At 41.1% G+C, this 18,742-nt stretch overlaps 1 protein-coding gene across 1 annotated transcript in view; it reads left to right on the plus strand.

Annotated features, from left to right (window-relative positions):
- SH3GL2 (SH3 domain containing GRB2 like 2, endophilin A1) overlaps positions 1–15,999 on the plus strand; it is a 198,765-nt gene extending 182,766 nt beyond the window's left edge. The window contains exons 4-9 of the mRNA XM_060013469.1: positions 5,500–5,643; positions 6,559–6,692; positions 8,544–8,702; positions 10,245–10,348; positions 12,174–12,304; positions 14,404–15,999. Of these exons, the coding sequence (XP_059869452.1) occupies positions 5,500–5,643; positions 6,559–6,692; positions 8,544–8,702; positions 10,245–10,348; positions 12,174–12,304; positions 14,404–14,603 (872 nt within the window). The 3' untranslated portion in view covers positions 14,604–15,999. The remainder of the gene's footprint in view (positions 1–5,499; positions 5,644–6,558; positions 6,693–8,543; positions 8,703–10,244; positions 10,349–12,173; positions 12,305–14,403) is intronic.
- Positions 16,000–18,742: the final 2,743 nt, after the last annotated feature.

Below are 18,742 nucleotides of genomic sequence, written 5' to 3' on the forward strand. Positions count from 1 at the left end.
AAAATAAAATATTTTTTAAAGCTTTTTACAAAAAACAGCAGTCCTCCTGGAGTTACTTCCTCCATTTCCGTTTCCCAGAAGCAACACATCTTTCCCCTCTCTCATTTTCCCAGTATGTTTATAGCATAATTTATGTTGGATCAGTATTCAGTATTTACATTTTACACCCTTGTAAAACTTGTACAGATCTGAGACATACAGAATAATATGGTTATATTTCTTTTCTTATACAACCTTTTTGTTTTTCCTGGAGTTAATAATTGTTTTAACTTTCAGTTTCTTAACTTTTTGTGTACCTTTCACTGATTCTTTCCCTAACCCTCTGCCACAGATATGAATTTCCTGTCAATACATTGAAACGTGCCAGGTGTCAATCATCTTTCAGATATGTATCTGATGCTGCATTCTAGATTGGTTACTGTCTTAGTTTGGGTCCCCCCAGAAGTAAACCATGTGCATGGGTGTAAGCACAAGTGGTTGATTTAGAAGATGATTCCAGGAAATCCTGTTAGGAGATTAGGAAAGGGGAGGAGGCCAATGAAGGGTGCATTATAAAGCAAGGTACAGTAGTGGACAACTATAACCTGATTCCAGTGGGGATCATGGGGAGCCTATAGTTCCCTTTAGCTCATGGCTCCCTGAGCTGCATGCACCTGGTCATGTATAGTGTCAGCTACAGTTGGTGCTCAATGCCTGATGCACAAGGACCATCTTGGGATCTCCCTTTATCATCGTTTTTACCTCTTTTCTTACACTGGATCCCTTTTTCTGGATCTCTTAACCTGTCCCTTTTCTCAACTGACACCTTTGTTTTGGTAGAATGCCTCTTCCATTGACCTTGGGAAGACAAATTAAAATCTTCCTTGTGTATTTGAAAATGTCATATGTTACTTTTATACTTCATTGATAATTTGAATTTAGGATTATAGATTATTTCCTCCAAAAATGTTGGAGTCATTGCTTCATTGTTTTCTGAGGAAATTTCTCATGTTGTTCATGGTTTTCTCATGTTCAGTGACCTTCTAATACTTGATACTTTGTGTGTAGCCTATTTTTTCCTCTCTGAAAGGTTTTAGGACTTTTTGTCTCCAGTGTTATGAAATTTCATGTTAATAGTCCTTGGTAGGATCCTTTTATCCATTGTCCTGGGCATTCGATCGACCCTTTCAATCTGGGAACACGTTTGTTAGTTCAGAGATTTCTTGAACTTTTACAAAGAATTTCTTCCCCTTCTATTTCTGTGTTCTTTCTTTTTGGAGCTTCTATTATTCAGCTGCTAGACCTCCTGGACTGATCCTGATTTTATGTTTTCTTTCTGATTTTTTTAATCTCTGGTTTTTTGTTCTACTTTTGGGGGGATTTGCCTCAACCTCATCATCTGTGCTTCTATTGATTTTTTTAAATTTTATGTTTTATTGAAATTCATATTTAAAGTTAAATTATATTTTAATTTCTAAGAGTTCTCTGTTTCTTTTTTATTTCATTGATAAAGTATCTTAGACACCTAAGAATGTTAATGATAGTTATTTTTCTTTCCCTGAGTTGTTTGGTTTTTACAATTTCCTTGTTGGTTTTGCCTCTTTCATGTTAGAAACTTTCTTCAAAGTGTGATGTTAGTGGCTAACCTTTTCCTCTTAGGTGTAGGACAGTAAAGCTGGGTCAAGGGAGGGTGCTTATTTACTATTATAGCTTCATTCTAGGGTAATCAGCCTGAAGTCGTTGCATTGGGTGCTTCCAGCTGTGAATATCTGTAGGTCTCTTCTCTTGAGTCGGTTGTGTTCCCCAGAGAAGAATCTTCCAGTCTTCTGCCCAGAGGATTCAAACCTGACTGCCAGTTCTCTAGGGCAGGGCTCCCCAACCCCCGGGCCACGGACCAGTACAGGTCCTCGGCCTGTTAGGAATCAGCAGGAGGTGAGCAGTGGGCGAACCGTGGAAAAATTGTCTTCCACAAAACCAGTCCCTGGTTCCAAAAAGGTTGGGGACCGCTGCTGTAGGGGACCAGTAGGGGAAGTGCGCTGGCAAGTCTCACAGTTCACAGTCGGGACTGGCCCTAAAGCCCTGTTTTCAATATAGGTCAGGTAGCTTCTCTCTGCAAAAGAACTCTATTAGATTGCTACACTTTTTATTCTTCATAAAAAAAACAAGTTTTCTAGTTCCCATTCTCTTTTATGATTCAAAAGGCTGTCAGTCACGTGAGCCATAGGATATGGACAGAGTCTGCTTATGAAAACCACTTCCATGACCATCTACTAGTTTCTAAGATAGTCTATTTATTCGTTTATTCTTTCCTTCAGCAGTCCAGGTTAAACATCTAATGCGTGTACAGCTTTATGCTAATCCTGTCTGGGAGATACGCAGAGCAGCATACCAGTATCCTGCTCTCATGGGCCAGAGGAGAGATTGCTATTAGGAAACTGTTTCTGCAGTAAACCCAGTGGGGGCAGGTTGAACTAGAATAGCAAAGGTGGGAAAGTAAAGATGGGGGCTTAGAGAGATTGTAACAATTTGAAAGAAAGGCTAAAGCTATGGCAAATATAAAGATAATGTGAAGGAGAGGAGTTAGGTCCCTTTAGAAGAGAAGAGAAGGGTCCCTAAGGGCACATCTAACTTGGTGAAGCTATCTAGCCCGAGATCATATTATAGGAATTCTAGTGTCTTAAATGTGTATTTTTCTAGGCTTCCTCTCTGTTTCTTCAAGTACTGCTTTTTAAAAAAAAAAAATATATATATATATATATATATATATATATATATATATTTATTTATTTATTTATTTATTTGGCTGTGCCGGGTCTTAGTTGTGGCATGTAGGGTCTTTTAGTTACGGCATGCGGACTCTTAGTTGCAGCACGCACACAGGATCTAGTTCCCTGGCCAGGGATCGAACCCAGGCCCCCTGCATTGGGAGCGTGGAGTCTTAACCACTGGACCACCAGGCAAGTTCCTTCAAGTACTGCTTTTAAAAATCATTTAAAAATAATTATGTTAACACTTAAAAATGGTTAATTCAGACATCTGATGATGTTTTTCAAGAAAACAGAAATTTTACTAATCCAAGAGTCTTAAAAATAGTTAATAGCTGTGAATAAATTTAAAAGCTGGTCTCTTCAAATATATGAATCAATAAGTATTTTAGATGATTTGAAGAAATAAGCTAATAGAATATGGTTTTCTTCCCCCTTCTCGTGAAAATATAGAACATATTCAAGATGTTCCTAAGTAATTAATGGAAGAATTGAACAACATAATCGAACAACAGTGAAAATGATAAATTTGAAAATCAGCCACAGTATATTAAACTGTTACAGTTATTTCAGGTAATTGCTTACCGGAAGACAGCTCTTAGCAGAACCAAGATCTAAGCACAAATCAGTAACCAAATTCGTAAAAGGAATAAATCTTTAGAGTGTAAAAACAGAACTTGAAGGGATTAACCACCGTGTGTTTTCATTCCTCCGTTTCTTTGATCTCCATTTATCTTCTTTCCTTCTGTTCATTTGGTACCTCTTATTGTCTGGTGTCTGCTTATTTCGGTTGTATTTGTGCTAATGTTACTCCTTCTTTGTGTTTCCCTGGTACCTTGTGTGTATTAGCTGTTATTGCATTTATCACATTTGTTGCCACTGTTACCGTATCTGACACCTCACTCTACTGTGAGCACCTTGGCAGGGACTGTGTCTTTCCTGGATTTCAGATATGGCTTATTGTAGAAAAGTCTTTGAATATATACTCTAATTATATCATTCCCCCCCAAAAATGTGTCATCATGTGACATTTTCAATTTTTTAAATTTAACGTGTATGATACACTTTTCTATGAGAAGCAAAGTAAAGAAAATGTGAATTTTACATTTTTTCCAGGTACCGCCAGGCTTTACATCTGTTAGCATGACTAATTGCTACTCATTATGTGATTCTAAGCTTAAAGATATTTCTCACCCGAAACCTTCTTTGCGATGCCCACTCCTACAGACTAGGGTGATGCTGTATACTTTCGTGACTTGCTGTAATCTCCCCACATGACACTTAGTGTATACACTTCACTCTAATTGCTTTTAAAATAGACGCTACCCTCAGTTCACTATAAACTTCATAAAGGCAGAGGCCATAGCTGTCTTGTTCTTTATAATATCCCTGGGCAAACTTGGGAGGGTGACCTCTCATAATAATTCTCTTTGTCTGCAGATTCGACCTTTGAAGCCCAGAGTTTAAATAAAAACCTATTCAAAAGAAATGTTCAAGATGAAATGGCAGCCACTAAATGCTGGAAGTGTGTGCTTTAGCTGTGATTCTATCAGGGGTTTCTAAACAGATGGAATCCTGGGCATAATTCTAGGTTAATGTACATTCCCAACTCTGATAATGGACCTGAGAAGCCGTAGTATCCTAACATCAAGTAAATCATTGTCTTTAACAGTGTGCTAATAAAGCTGTTTCTTCCATGAAAGCTGGATTTGCCTTCTAGGCATCTTCTTTTATAAAAGTAAAAGCAAAAAAGAAATTGAAATGCTGTCTTTGTGGCACAAAACTAATTTTCAGAAGCAGTTATGTGCGAGAAAAGTAATTAAGTCTTTTTAATGAACACAATATTTCTGTTCTTCATGGGACTGTTTACTGTTAGAATCTTAGTTGAGAGGTGATTTTGAAAATAGTTCTATTTTATACATGGTGTGAGTGAAACATGGCATAAGGCCCACACTGCAGGAGTTATCAGTTAATTTTCTACTTCAGTCCATAGGCTCCTAGAATTGAAATAAAAGGTAGAATCTTAAAACTTCGAGATCACATAATCCAGTAGTTTTTGAAGTGCTTTCTGTGGGCCACCCAGATCCACAGAGGGACTGAAGGGCCACAGCAATGAAGAGAGTATCAGAAAAGGCACAGGAGTAGAGAATGGACTTGAGGACACGGGGAGGGGGAAGGGTAAGCTGGGACGAAGTGAGAGAGTGGCATGGACATATATACACTACCAAATGTCAAATAGATAGCTAGTGGGAAGCAACAGCATAGCACAGGGAGATCAGCTCGGTGCTTTGTGACCACCTAGAGGGGTGGGATAGGGAGGGCGGGAGGGAGATGCAAGAGGGAGGGGATATGGGGATGTATGTATATATATAGCTGATTCACTTTGTTATACAACAAAAACTAACAGACCATTGTAAAGCAATTATACTCCAATAAAAATGTTTAAAAAAGAAAATAAAAAAAGAAAAGGCACAGGAAGACGGGCAAGATGGGATCTTCACCTGGAAGAGCTTGCCTTTTCTATTAAATTCCTCTTGAGATTTTGAGAGAAAGGGAGAGTTTAGCGATTAAAAGAGCAGGTGTGTGTTTATCTGTGGACCAAGCTGCACATATTGCAGATGAAGACATTGGTGGAGGGGCAATTTTCGGTAGCTGAGCTGGTTTAGAGACCTGTGAAGGCCTGACTCCCCACCCAGCCCTGTCCCTCCTACATCACGTTGCCTGCTTTGAAAGTCTCTTATCTCTTTGTCTTCAGCTTCCAGAGCTAAACTCAGCATGATCAACACCATGTCAAAAATCCGTGGCCAGGAGAAAGGGCCAGGCTACCCTCAGGCAGAAGCGCTGCTGGCAGAGGCCATGCTCAAGTTTGGAAGAGAGCTTGGAGATGATTGCAACTTCGGTAATGTATGCTTCCTCACATTTTCATTTTTCATTCGTCCGTGGGATTTTAGTTCCACTAAGAAAACTCTGTAGGAAATCATCCAAACCATTTTATATTTTGATTCTCAATTTTAGGTCTTGTCCACATGGGCCCCAAATTTCTTTTCAGACCGTTTCATCATTTGTCTTAGGAATTTTATGTATTTTCTTTTTTCCTAATGAGATCCCATCATTACAATAGCTGGGTGACGCATCCGGATGCCTGGACATTTACCATTGCACGTGTCTGGCGGTAACTAGTGTTGGGACAGAGGGAACTGTCAGCATGACTCATGCTGACTCAGCATGAGTCAGCACCCCACCCCATGAGCTTTCTCTTTGCTCCCTGCTCTTCTCTCCAGGGTACCAAATTTGACTGCCCCAGGTGAATTCCTTCACCCCTCCCTCCTTTGACCCTCAGCCGCCATAGTAACCACCTTCTGTTTTCACTCCTTCACAATGTGAGGTCGCAGCAAATGACTGTCCTTCCTGATTGAGCCCTGTGCTCTGTTCCCGGTATTTGCTTTTGCTCAATGCGCTGGCCTTAAAGAGGTCTCCTCTAAAGGAAAGCAAGCACTTACAAAGGAGGGTAGGGAGCTTCCAAATTGCTTTTTAAAGGAAAAGCAAAATTTTATGTTCTTTATAATAAGGGGTCCCTCTACCACCCATTGGGGGCATTGAGTCTATTGTACTCAGTGAACTTTCATGTACTGTCTCAGGTGGAAAATACACTGATCTCCAGAGGGCATTATATGCTGTCTGTTGTCTTGGTTGTCTTCAGAAGACAGACAGTAATCCCCGGTTTTTCGTCTGTGATGGGTGTTGTTATTGCAAGTGCATTTCACCTTCACCTTTGTTCTTTAACGAGTACAAGTGCTTAGTTATCCCCTTGCAGGCCCAGCGCTTGGTGAGGTGGGGGAGGCCATGCGGGAACTCTCGGAGGTGAAGGACTCTTTGGACATGGAAGTGAAGCAGAACTTCATTGACCCCCTTCAGAATCTTCATGACAAAGATCTGAGGGAAATTCAGGTATCTGCAGCTAGTTATTTGGGAAGTGGGCAGTTGGAATTGTACAGATGCAGGTGCCCTTCTCCTTTAGGAAACATTTTTTTAAAGCTTACCGTGCATGTTGTCAGCACTGAGCATGTGAATTGCAAAACAATTCAGCACGATAAATCGAGAGAAACCAGAAAGGCAGTACTTTTAGCCCCAATGTTATGATGACTGTGCCACTCCTGAGTATTACATTTGACTTCTCCACGTTCAATTTTCAAGTTTTTTCAAGCTTTTTTCTCCATGAGGGTGATATCCTTTCCCTGTGTGAAATCGCCCCCAGAAAACCACAGAATAATAAAGAAAATTTGTTAGCTTAAATACATAATTATTCTGTTACTCTGTAAACACGTGTTTTCATATTCTCATAATGTTTGCTAGGATTGAGGGAGAACCCGACTGTCCTCTTTCTAAAACATGTGGAAGAGTTTAGCTATTCCAAATAATAAACTTCAACCGGCTTTACCTAGAACTGGGTGTGTGATGTTCGCTCATTCATTCTTTTAACAAATATTTGTTGCACTTGCCTGAAATTTGATTTCCTTGACTGTGAAATGAAGTACCACACTGTGTAGTCTCCCTGATCTTATTCTAGCTTAAATCTCCTTCAGCCCTACCACCGGCTCAAGGTCACACAGTTAGTATGTGGCAGACTCACTCCAAATCTAACACGTAACCCTGCCTCCAGGACTCTACCCTGCAGCTGACTGCAAGTTCAGATGTTCTAAAAGGATATTCCTTCCAAAGATACACACATTTAGTCTGGATCAGGGCATGGATTGGAGGCAGGGTGTAACGTGGGCGGGAAGGTCGAGGATATCCTTCCTCCTTCCTTCTCATTTCTTCACCACTCCCAACTCTGTTTCCATTTCCTTCCCTTTTACTCCTTGCACACCCAGGATCAAGGAAAGTCTAGCATCTTCTCCCACCCATTAGTAGTGAAACACTGCTGCTCATAGGACAAAAATACTTTGTAGCTTTCAGAAACTACTTTCCTACTTGGTCAGTGGAGGTGTTGGACAAGGCTAGGCAGCCACACACCAGGAATGTGTGCATCTGAGGTGATGCAAAGAGGGATTGATGCGCAGTGTATGGTGTTAGGTCCTTTCCAAGTTAGGTCTAGATGATGACTAAGTGCCATCATCTGTTAGATGGGAGGCTTAAATTAACCATGATTCTCCTAAAGATACATCAGTCAACTAGGGTAAGTGCTGAGACATAGATTCCTAGGCCTCAGCCCTGGATATTCTAATTCAGGTGATCAAGAATCCATATGTTTAATAAGCATCTTAGGTGATTCTAACAGACCGGATTACCTCAAAGATAAATCCTTTCCAGCACTAATGTTCTATGATATGAAAAGGAAGAATACCATGCTATCTCACTCATTTCAAGGAAAGCATTTTTCCTCTGCCTTCCCATGAGATACCACTTCCCTTGAAGATGGGGACTTGTGAGCCCCATATACCTGTGCTTTCCAGATGTGTAGGGTGTGTACACACATTCCTGGCTTCTGCCGTGGGATGGAGAGGGATATATTCCACTTTAGCTTTGACCCAGCAGGGGTAGAAGTAAAGGGTATTGGTATTTCCCACAATTTCTTTCTTGCTATTAATTATTTTTAAAGATGTTTCCCAACATAAATGTTTTAGCATTTGGAAGCGTTTGCCCCAGTGATGCAGGTTTCTTTATTTTTCTGGTGACATGATGTTTTAGAACTTAGCCTGTCTTATTTTGGAAGCTAATAGGCATGATGGGGAAGTGAGCTGTAAATAGGCCTTTTCCGTACATCCTTTCAAAGTATATTCCCACCCTTGACTTTTTCAGCATCATTTAAAGAAGTTGGAGGGTCGACGCCTGGACTTTGATTACAAGAAGAAACGACAAGGCAAGATTCCAGATGAAGAGCTACGTCAGGCTCTGGAGAAATTTGATGAGTCTAAAGAAATTGCTGAGTCAAGCATGTTCAATCTCTTAGAGATGGATGTGAGTGACTCTCCTGTGGTTTTTAATTTAGCTTTGGCTTTGAGGCACGAGATTAATGTGTTAAAGGGTTATGTAATTAAAAATGTTAATGACTGTACTATGTGGTGAGAACTTCAGTAGATGGTTATTCTTTCAAATTATTTAAAATTGTAAAGTAGACTGAGATATAGTGAAGCTTTTTCTCTATTCCTATAGTTTGATTTAACTAGATTTTTGTCTGCTAATGATCTTAAAGTATTATAAATAGTGGGGAGATAAAGAATGTTTCTGATGATCTATAGAAGTCCAGTAGCTTAAGCAAATACTCTGTTGAAATGTGAAATGTAAGGCAGATTGACTTCAGATTAGATAAGATTATCAGTCAAGTAAAATGTATTCAGAAGTGAGTGTCCAACATAGGTTAAGATGGTCTGTATTTTGAAGTAAAGTCGACATTTTCTTTCCAAAGATGATTTCAATTGAGATTGACGATTGTAGCATAGATACTACATTTGGGACATAGAGGAGATAGTTTAAAAGTTGCCTTCACATTTCCAGAGTGCTGAATTACTATTCACGGGTTTAGAACTTACATTCCGACCGGTCATGTCATAAAACCCGTTAACCAGCTTTCCTGTCCTTGCTTATCCCCACCTCCGGCCCCATCAGTTACTGACCAACTTCTGCCAAGATATTTACAGAGCGTTTATGTACTTATCACACCCCAGACTGGTGACAGGGGAGGCAAGTTGAACATATCCAGACTTTCACACTATCCAGAGACGGTGTCAGAGTGTGTGTTTATGTAAAACAACGTGTCCACCTAACTACTGAAGAGGAACACCGTGGGGATGAGGGTGACCCGAATCACAGTGTTCCTTCCCTTCACCCAGAACCCTACCCCACCCCAAAACCCATGGGGCAGCATTGCCTCTGTTAACTCAGAGGCCATTATTCAGCTGGATCACAACACAGGACTCAACATGAAGAGTAACCAAAGATGCTTAGAATATTAGAGCTGGAATGAACCCAAGATGTCACTTGACTCAACCCTTCTACATTGCAGATGAGGGTCAGAGAGAACAAAAGATTTTCCATCATACCACGCTGTCTCCCATAGTGCTTCATGTGAGAAATCAATACCCACATTTTTATTAACAGCACTAATACTGACTTGGCATGAAGTTATAGAGAGCAAAGAATGTTCTAGTCAGTGCATCTTTTGTCCTATAGGAAATCAATAAAATAAGCCAAATCCTAATCAGAAGGTTGTAGCTAAGCATGAGACTGGTTGATGAGAGTTATGTCATCTTCAGGAGGATTCTGACTAAAGTTTCTTCTCATAGTACTAGAGTTTCCAAACACAGGGATGCTTTCTCATCCTTAATCAGTTTGTAACTTGCAAAACTATCTATCGGTCAGCCTGGCTCACCACACAGTCATGGGCATCACTGAGCACTGGTCCGTGTGTTCGGGGTAGCTGTGTCGTGTGGACTGGGCACTAGCAGCTGGTTAAGGACAGTAACCTGGTAACTAAGGTGTGATTCCCCTGTTGATCTGCAGATCGAACAGGTGAGCCAGCTGTCTGCGCTCATCCAGGCGCAGCTGGAGTACCATAAGCAGGCAGTCCAGATCCTGCAGCAAGTCACAGTCAGACTGGAAGAAAGGTATTTTACAGCTCCCTGCATTTTCCATTCCATTTTCTTGCTATGAAATGGTGTATAAAGAAGTGGAGATATTAGAATACATTCGAAGAAAAACTTCCACCAAAATTCCTGCTGATCCTACAAAGACACCTTATGGACCATTTGTTTTGATTTTATGTTGTCTTGGGCTTTGTTTTACCTTGTTCGGTTGAATCTAGTCTTGTGTTTACGAGAGCTACATACTTAAGGAGTATTTTGGATGCCACAGATGGGACGCCAGGACTCTACTAATGATAATGGATGTGATTTGCTGAGCAGCTATTCTGTGTGGGTACTGAACGTGTATCATCATCAATCATAGAAGAGCCCTTTAAACCAAGTATTGTTAGCCTCACCTAACAGACGAGCAGACTGGGGCTCAGGGTCACACAGTGGTGCAACAGGGGTTCAGGTTTAAGCATAACCTATTGGAAAGCCTGTGTCGTTCCATACCTTGTATTTCTCTGAATGGTGACAAGGTCCGTCAGAGGGAGCTGTTTTCTTATGTCTGTTCCACCTCCTCAGATGGGCCTCATAGCCAGGCTGGGTGGTTTAATTCATGAATGAGTCTCCCTGGAGCTGCAGGACACAGCCTGCACAGCTGTACACGGTAGCCCTGTGCTATATCATATGTGTTATTTTAGTTAAACTAAATGCATGTACATCAAAGGATGGCCTCAGCAGCTTTTATTCTCAGCTCATGGCCAGAGTCGACTCTCATAGCTGATGTAAGTGCACAAGGCAGCCTCCAGTTACGGTGCTGTGTTACGGGAAACGACCTCACCCGTTTCCATCTGGCCAGCCTCTTCCTCTCCTCAGTATCTTCCTTGACTAGTGCTTGGATCGTTCATCTTTCCTCAGTGCACCCTTGTGGAATTATGTGTAACACTCTGAAGCCTCTAGAATGGTTTAAAACCATGCGCTTCCATGTACTAAAGAAATATTATATGTCTTTGTGACATCTGTTGAGCACAAAGGCCACTTTTCTTTTTTGCCTCTGAAATATGTCCAAAGCCACTGTCATTCTACAATCGCCATACCCTAAACTCCCCCCACCCTTGCAAATGTGCTGTTCACTTTGCTTCGTGAACACCTGAAGCTGTGGAAAAGAGTTCGGGGTGTGCAGAATACATTTACTGCCTGTACCTTTCCACCTCTCTCCTGTCTCCCTTGGATTCTCTCCCCCTTCCTCTGTGCTGTTCCCAGAGCACACAGTACTTCCCCCTTTCCTCCCTCCATACCATCTGAAGCTCTACAAGAAATAACTTTCTTCTGGAAACAGCTGTCCATCTAGAAATGACTCCTACCTATCTTGTACCTTTTCTCCTTAAACCTTCTCCAACTTCCCCATGGACAGGTAGACTCCTCACCACCCCCAGCTCCACCCCTGGGTGCCTGTGGCATTTTGTCCTATCTCCATAGCAGCACTTACTACAGTTGACAGTAATCAGTTGTGTATGTTCTATCTCCCCTCCAGGCCATAAGCTGCTTGAGGGTAGGAACTGTGACTTATTCATCTTTGAGTTCCTGGCACCTAGCACCCTGCATACTTGCAAAGTGAGCTCTGAGTAAATGAGGGAGAAAGTGAGAGGAAGGATGAAGGCAGTGAGGGTATAACCACAGCGGGTGTGACCACAGCACTAAAGTGGAGACAGACACAGATAAGAAAACTAAGGGTCCTTTTCAGATTTCCCATACTCCACAATGGTAGGTTGGTGGGTGACCTAAGCATTTTCAGGATTGTATTGCTTTTCTTTTTCTTCTTAATTGGCTGCATACTCTACCCCCCTTTTTCTTTTTAATGCAGAATAAGACAAGCTTCATCTCAGCCTAGAAGGGAATATCAGCCTAAACCTCGAATGAGCCTGGAGTTTACAACTGGGGACAGCACTCAGCCCAATGGGGGCCTCTCCCACACGAGCACTCCCAAACCTGCAGGTAAGGAGCGGAGGCCTGCAGAACCCATTCCCCGGGCCTGGGCACACTGCACTGACACTCTTCCAGAAATGCTAGGAGCAGTCCAATCTGTGTGCATAAGGAATCCACTATAATATATTTCTTACAGGATGGTTTTGTCAGGTAGAAACTCTTAAAGGAGTTCCTTCTTGTCTCATTGATTATCTCTTCCCCTCCTTTACTCTCTCTCTTCTATAAAACTTTCTTTGTTAAGTCCCTTTTTTCTCTCACTGTCCATCATCAGCATATACTTAACTGTTCTAACAAACACATTTGATTTTGACCCTCCTTTGTGGTCTTACAATTACCTTAATATGTGAGTTTAGTTGTAGGGATGGCATCTTTTCTTCCTGTTATTCTGCTTCCGTGATTCCTGCCTGCATGAGGAATCATGCTTCTGGGCAGTGCGTGCCCACGTACACTCACGTATAACCCACAGACAGCAGGCACTCCAGGAACTTGCTGAGTTGGATTTCCTGAGTCACAGTAGCATGTGGGTGAATATATTTGTAGATGAGTATATTCTGAGTCTCAGCATCTGCTAGACTTCCCTCCTTTCCCCACCCTCCAGCCAGTTCATCGTGCTGTGGTAAGAGGTTGATACAATGGGAGCTAAAACCTATTTTCCATCAGTAATGTTGATGTATACCCAGTAATGTATTCTTTTAGGTGGTACCACCGCTCTCCACCCCCTACACACAGATCAGATAAAAACCTGTGCTTGAAATAGATTCAACCTTGGTAATCCTCTTGGTTGAAGAACAGGTTGAAGAACATCTCATACTGGATGTGGATTTTAAGGATGTACAGCTTTCTCCTGTTTTCCCTGCATCCCCAGTGCCTGATGTTCTACAGTAGGAAACATAGGTGCTCTCAGGAGACCATGAAGGAACAAAGTGAGGTGTGTGGCGACAGTTGGAGTTCTCTGCCCCTTGTGCTTAGCTCTGCTGCTCAGAGCCCTCAGTGTGCGGATAAACAGCAGTGGTTTTTAGAAGTTATCTGGTTACAAGGACTAGTCATATAAGTTATAGGTAACCTGCTTCCCCCTGCTCAAAAACCAATCCCATATTTCACTTTTCTTTTGGAGACTCATTAATTTGCTTTCTCTAAGTAAAAAAAAAAAAAAAAAAATTCATTGTTCCCCTTCAAAGCCATCTAGATGGCATGGAGCTGTATGCAGTTGTCTGCGTCGATATACATATGTGTGTGCCTGCTGTGTTAATATATTTGCTCATTTAACATAGATCCCTTTTAAGCTATGATCCCATCCTTCAATATTTAACTCAAGGAAGAATATATTATTTTTTCTATGCCGTAGCTCTGATGCACACCTCATGTTTATATATGCACTATATAACGCAAAGGTGTAAATTATATCATTTTTATATAATCTCATTTAATAGCCAGAGTAGTACTGTGAAAAGTAAGTTCTACTGTCAGTTCCAATTTTAGACAAAGAACCTGAGAGCAAAGTGCCTTAGGCAAGGTCACAGAGAGTAAGAACTTGGACCCAGTGTTTTATATTGTCTTATTTTTACTACATTACAGCGGTTTCCAGAGGCTGGGTCGGGAGGGGTCTTTATTTTTAAAAAGTGAGAACTGCATTGTTATTCTGAAGTTGTAAAGTTTTGTCCGTGTAATAAACACTATTATTTCACATGTGCAGAGATCTTAAAGTGCTAGCATGGAAGGAATTCTGGCCATGCTTCATTTTGAACCTAAATCTCGTTAATACTCCTTAAGTCATTGGGTCTCCCATCTCTGGGCATTGTTAGCAAGACCAACCTTGATGAATTGTGTTGTACATATCACAAGGACAGATGTGGCCAATTTTTCATACTGGAAATAGAAACAGCAATTCAACAACTTCAAGGAACATGAGAAAGCTTCTGAAGACTGCTAGAGGGCAAGGTGCCGTGCAGCAGACACTGGGGACCAGTAGCAAGAGGAAGCGTCAGCGGGAAGAGGAGTGAGGGAGGAACCAAGGGGGACAGCAAGCTGGGCAGGTGCAGCAGGAGGTAGATACGTGCATTAAATTCCCCTTGTCTTTCTGTGTTCTTCTCTCCTGCTCTTACTCCCAGGTGCCCCAATGGATCAGCCCTGCTGCCGAGCTCTGTACGACTTTGAACCTGAAAATGAAGGGGAGTTGGGTTTTAAAGAGGGTGATATCATCACACTCACTAACCAGATTGATGAGAACTGGTACGAGGGGATGCTCCATGGCCAGTCAGGCTTCTTCCCCATCAATTACGTGGAGATTCTGGTTGCTCTGCCCCATTAGGATGTCATGCTGGCTGGCTCACCTCTTCCTGACCCAGATAGTTAAGTTTAACCACTGCTTTGGTAATGCTGCTTACAACACATCCCAAGTGCAGGCTGCAGTGGTCCAAGTCATCAAGCCCCACTGAGTACGTTTCGTTGACTTGTGTGATCCCACGAGAGTCATGGTGATGGATGGTATCTTCTTAGCCTGGTGGGCATGGCATGTGCTTTGTAAATACCATCTGAGACCAGCCAGAATTCACAGAACTGCTGTTGACACAGTTCTCAGGAGGATGTGGCTTCTTAGAATATGACCATCAGCCACATCACAGATAAACCATCCTGCGAAGATGTTATCTACCACCGGGGCCATCTCAAGGTCTCAGGTTCTCCATTTAAATAGAGGAGAAAGTTCTCGTTTTCACAGTGACCCCTCCCAAACATGTGGGTCACAGAGTTGTCAAAGGAAGCCTCCCTCACCAGCAAATTGTCTTCTGGTCTGAACGAGCGAGTCCCTTGATGCTGTCAATATAGAAGTGTTGAGTGTGGGTTCAAAGCCTTCTCTGAGAACAGTCACCTTTGTTCCACAGCTTATGCCTATTTCTGAGTTACAGCCGGTTTTCTTCCCTCCCTGCTATTAAAGCCAGAGGGGGATTCCCATTTTATTTCTAAGTAAGACAGTTAGCAGTCAGCATATGGAGGGAGGAGCTGAAGAGGAGATTCTCCATTATGAGGAAATGGGAAGAGATCTGGTTTCCAGGCTTAAATTTCTTGCTGTACAGAAACCATGTATACATACAGGGCATTTCTGAAGGTACCTGGACAGAGGAACAAATATCTTCACTTCAGTCTTATTTATGAATTACGTGTTTCATGAATACATTTGGTATAGAGACACAAGAAGAAAAACACTAGAAACCATTTTCCCACTAGTTCATAGACCAAGAAACAGTAACCATCTTCCCACTCCACTTTCACCTTGTGTTCTTTGAACATCATTTGTGCATATTCTGCCCTCAATGAGGACCAAATAAAGATGATTTCTGTGCTTAGCAGTTTAAGATGTGTGGCTGCATATGCAAAGCTCTTTCCCAATTCAGTCATGACTTTTATTTCTGTCCCTTCTATCTCCTCTTCATTTTGTGTGTACAGTGCTGTGTGTAAACTTATGAGTGGTTTTCTTCATTGATTTGTTTCTTGCGGGTTTTTTCGTATCAGTCGTTAAAGTCCTGTTAGGCATCCAGAGCTCTATTTATCTAGCTGTACAGATTCTTTCAGAGGTTTAATGTGCTGCTTTGGATGTGCCACCTGCGGTAGTGGATCATGTGGAGCGACAGGCAAATCTTACTGCTTAATGTATAAACTCTTAACCGCGGGAAGCGTCGCTGTTTCCAATAAATATTGCTGAAGACAGAACCAAAGGCTCTGGTCCTTTATTTTGTGTCAGTTCTCTGGGTCCGACAGTGGGTGGACTAGTCTTCATTGCCTTCTGATACAACCAAAGCAGACCTGGTTCCAACCTCAGACCTACTTCTCTGTAAGCAAGGGAAGTTCCATTATCAAGAAGCGACTTAGCGTGGACACTGGTAACTTACTGGTAACCCAGGGAAGGAGGAGATTTGAAAAAGAAGATAAGAAAGTGGAGAGAAGAGGTCTTCTAGAAGTTAAATGACATAGCATCATGGTGATATAATCAGAAGAGTGTAATATTCAGAGGAACAAATAAAATGTATCATTTCAATCAGTCTTTTGTTTTCTTTCATGCTTAAAGAGAAAGGAATAGACGTGGAAATACAGACTGGCCAAAAGGTGGCCGCCTTTTCTCTTGGTGTATATATGGGGGGAGGGGTAGGTAGGTGGGGGGAGGGGAGCAGTGCATACAGAATATGTATTTCCTGAGCTCCTGAGAAAACAAACATGTTCTTTATGTACTGGGTGCCCTTTGTATTCCTCCATGCCGAGGCCAATAGTCCAAATGTTCTAATCTGAAACAAATTGTTTTAATCAAATATATTAGGCTCACATATATACTGTATGTGAACTGCTGTAACATGAAAATAATATTTTTGCTAGCTATGAGTTAGAGTATTATAGATCAATTCTTCAAACCAATTTAAAGAAGAAATTACCAATGACATTATTGTGAATGGAGAAAATCCAGAAAAGTCACAGATAAACTCTTAGACTCAATAAGTAAATTTAATAGGATTACTGAGTATATAATCAATATCCAAAAAATTTTTATATACCAGTAACAGTCAATTAGAAAAAAGTAATTAAAATGTATATCATTTACAAAGGCATCAAAAATTCAAGTCTATAGACATAAATCTGATAAGAATTATATAAGATCTCTACATAGAAAATTATGAAACATGTTTGAGAAAAAATAAAGAAGACCCTAATGAGTGAAGAGATATTTACATTTATGGCTTGGAAAACTCAGCATTGTAAATATGTCATTTCTACCCAAATTGGCCTATAGGTTTAGTGCAATTTCAACCAAAATCTCAGGAAGTTTTTTGTGTGTGTTTGAATATTGACAAGCACATTATGAAAGTTATGTGAAATGCAAACGGATATTTCTTCTTAAAGAAGAACAGCTTAGTTGGAGGACTTTCTCTAGATGTAAAACATAGAGCTATAGTAATTCAGAAAGTGTGATGTTGATTCATTGATAGGACAAAAGATGATCCGTACAGAAGAGCAAGTCCAGAAAGAGGCATCTATGTATTCAACCATATTTGAACCAGTAAAGCTTTCTGTTGTCTTTAATGTTACACAGTCAGGTGTGATATATATATAATATATATATTATAAACTGAGTAATTGCTGTAAACCAGAAACTAACACAACACTGTAAATCAACTATACTTCAGTTAAAAACAATCATGCCTCAGTAGTAAAAGCTGGTTTATAGTTATAAAGTTAAAAAAACAACAACTGCTTTTGCAGACTGCCTTTCATCCCATAGGGGTGGTGATGGTGACAGGAAGGACTTAATGCTAAAGAAAGCAACATCTTGAAGCTACCGTTTGGAACTCTGTGTGGTGGTTGGTGAAGACTTACTGGGCTACATGGAGACGTGGCTACACCAGCAATTTCTAGGCCCAGCTGTTGGGGCCCGAGGAGATGTCAAGGAAAAGAACAAACCTATTTTTGAAAGGACCCGATGAAGGCTAGCCGCTTAAAGGTCAGGGTGTTGAATGTCACTCACTTCTCGTGTGTGTCTAAGTGATGGTGGCCTCCCATCTGGGTCAGAGAAGCTGTGATTCTTGACAGGAGTGAGGCAGGCTGTCAGCTTTGGAGGTAAAGGAGTGGAGAGCAGCATCTCAATACCATTTTCTCAGAAAGGAACCCTGGACTTTTTTTGTACTACCTTATGTGGTTATTCACCCATACGTACCAAGGCCAAGATTTTGGGAGTCCCTTCAGATAAGAAATAACAACGCTTCACAGTAGAGGGGTGGAGAATAAAGTTTGAATATCAGGAAAATTCGAAGATGTTTGGAGACCTTCGTGTAATCTGGGTTCTTGAATTTTTTTCTGCATGACGAGTGTGGTCTCAGAAACAAGGGTTTCATATCTGTTTTCGGATGTCATCTGAAAAATGTTTGCAGCATTCCCGAAATTAGGAATTTTCCTTTCTTTATATTCCAGGCTTGCAAAATGTAGATTTCTTCACCTGGCAGAGTCTATCCTGATTCTAGGCTTTTAGGGGCCTTTAAGCAATAAAAATAGGTGTGTATTTATAGCTGTGTTTGAATTTCCTGTATCATTGTTTTCACACCAGGGAATCAAACACATTCAACGCTTTTATCAGATGATGCTTGTAATTGTTGCTTGTAATTGTATTACGGCATATCGAGCACTTCATTAAGCTCAATATATGTGATTTTGATTGAAGACTAAGGTGTTAAACACTTGGCTCTTTGGGGTCAAACACTGGAAGAAAGAGCTTTGTAAAAGGGTTGATTGTTGACCCAATGTAGTCTCAGGCTTACTGGTATTTAGAGCTTAGAAAAGATAAAAGAACCTATCAACATTATGAAATATCTTAGTAGCAAGACAAAAGGTGAGCTCCTTGATGGTGAAATAAAGAGACTATAAGGTCTTATAAAAGGCTGGTTTTATAGAATGTCAGACATAGGAGATGAA

Source organism: Delphinus delphis, chromosome 6, assembly GCF_949987515.2.
Source record: "Delphinus delphis chromosome 6, mDelDel1.2, whole genome shotgun sequence".
Classification (NCBI taxonomy): domain Eukaryota; kingdom Metazoa; phylum Chordata; class Mammalia; order Artiodactyla; family Delphinidae; genus Delphinus; species Delphinus delphis.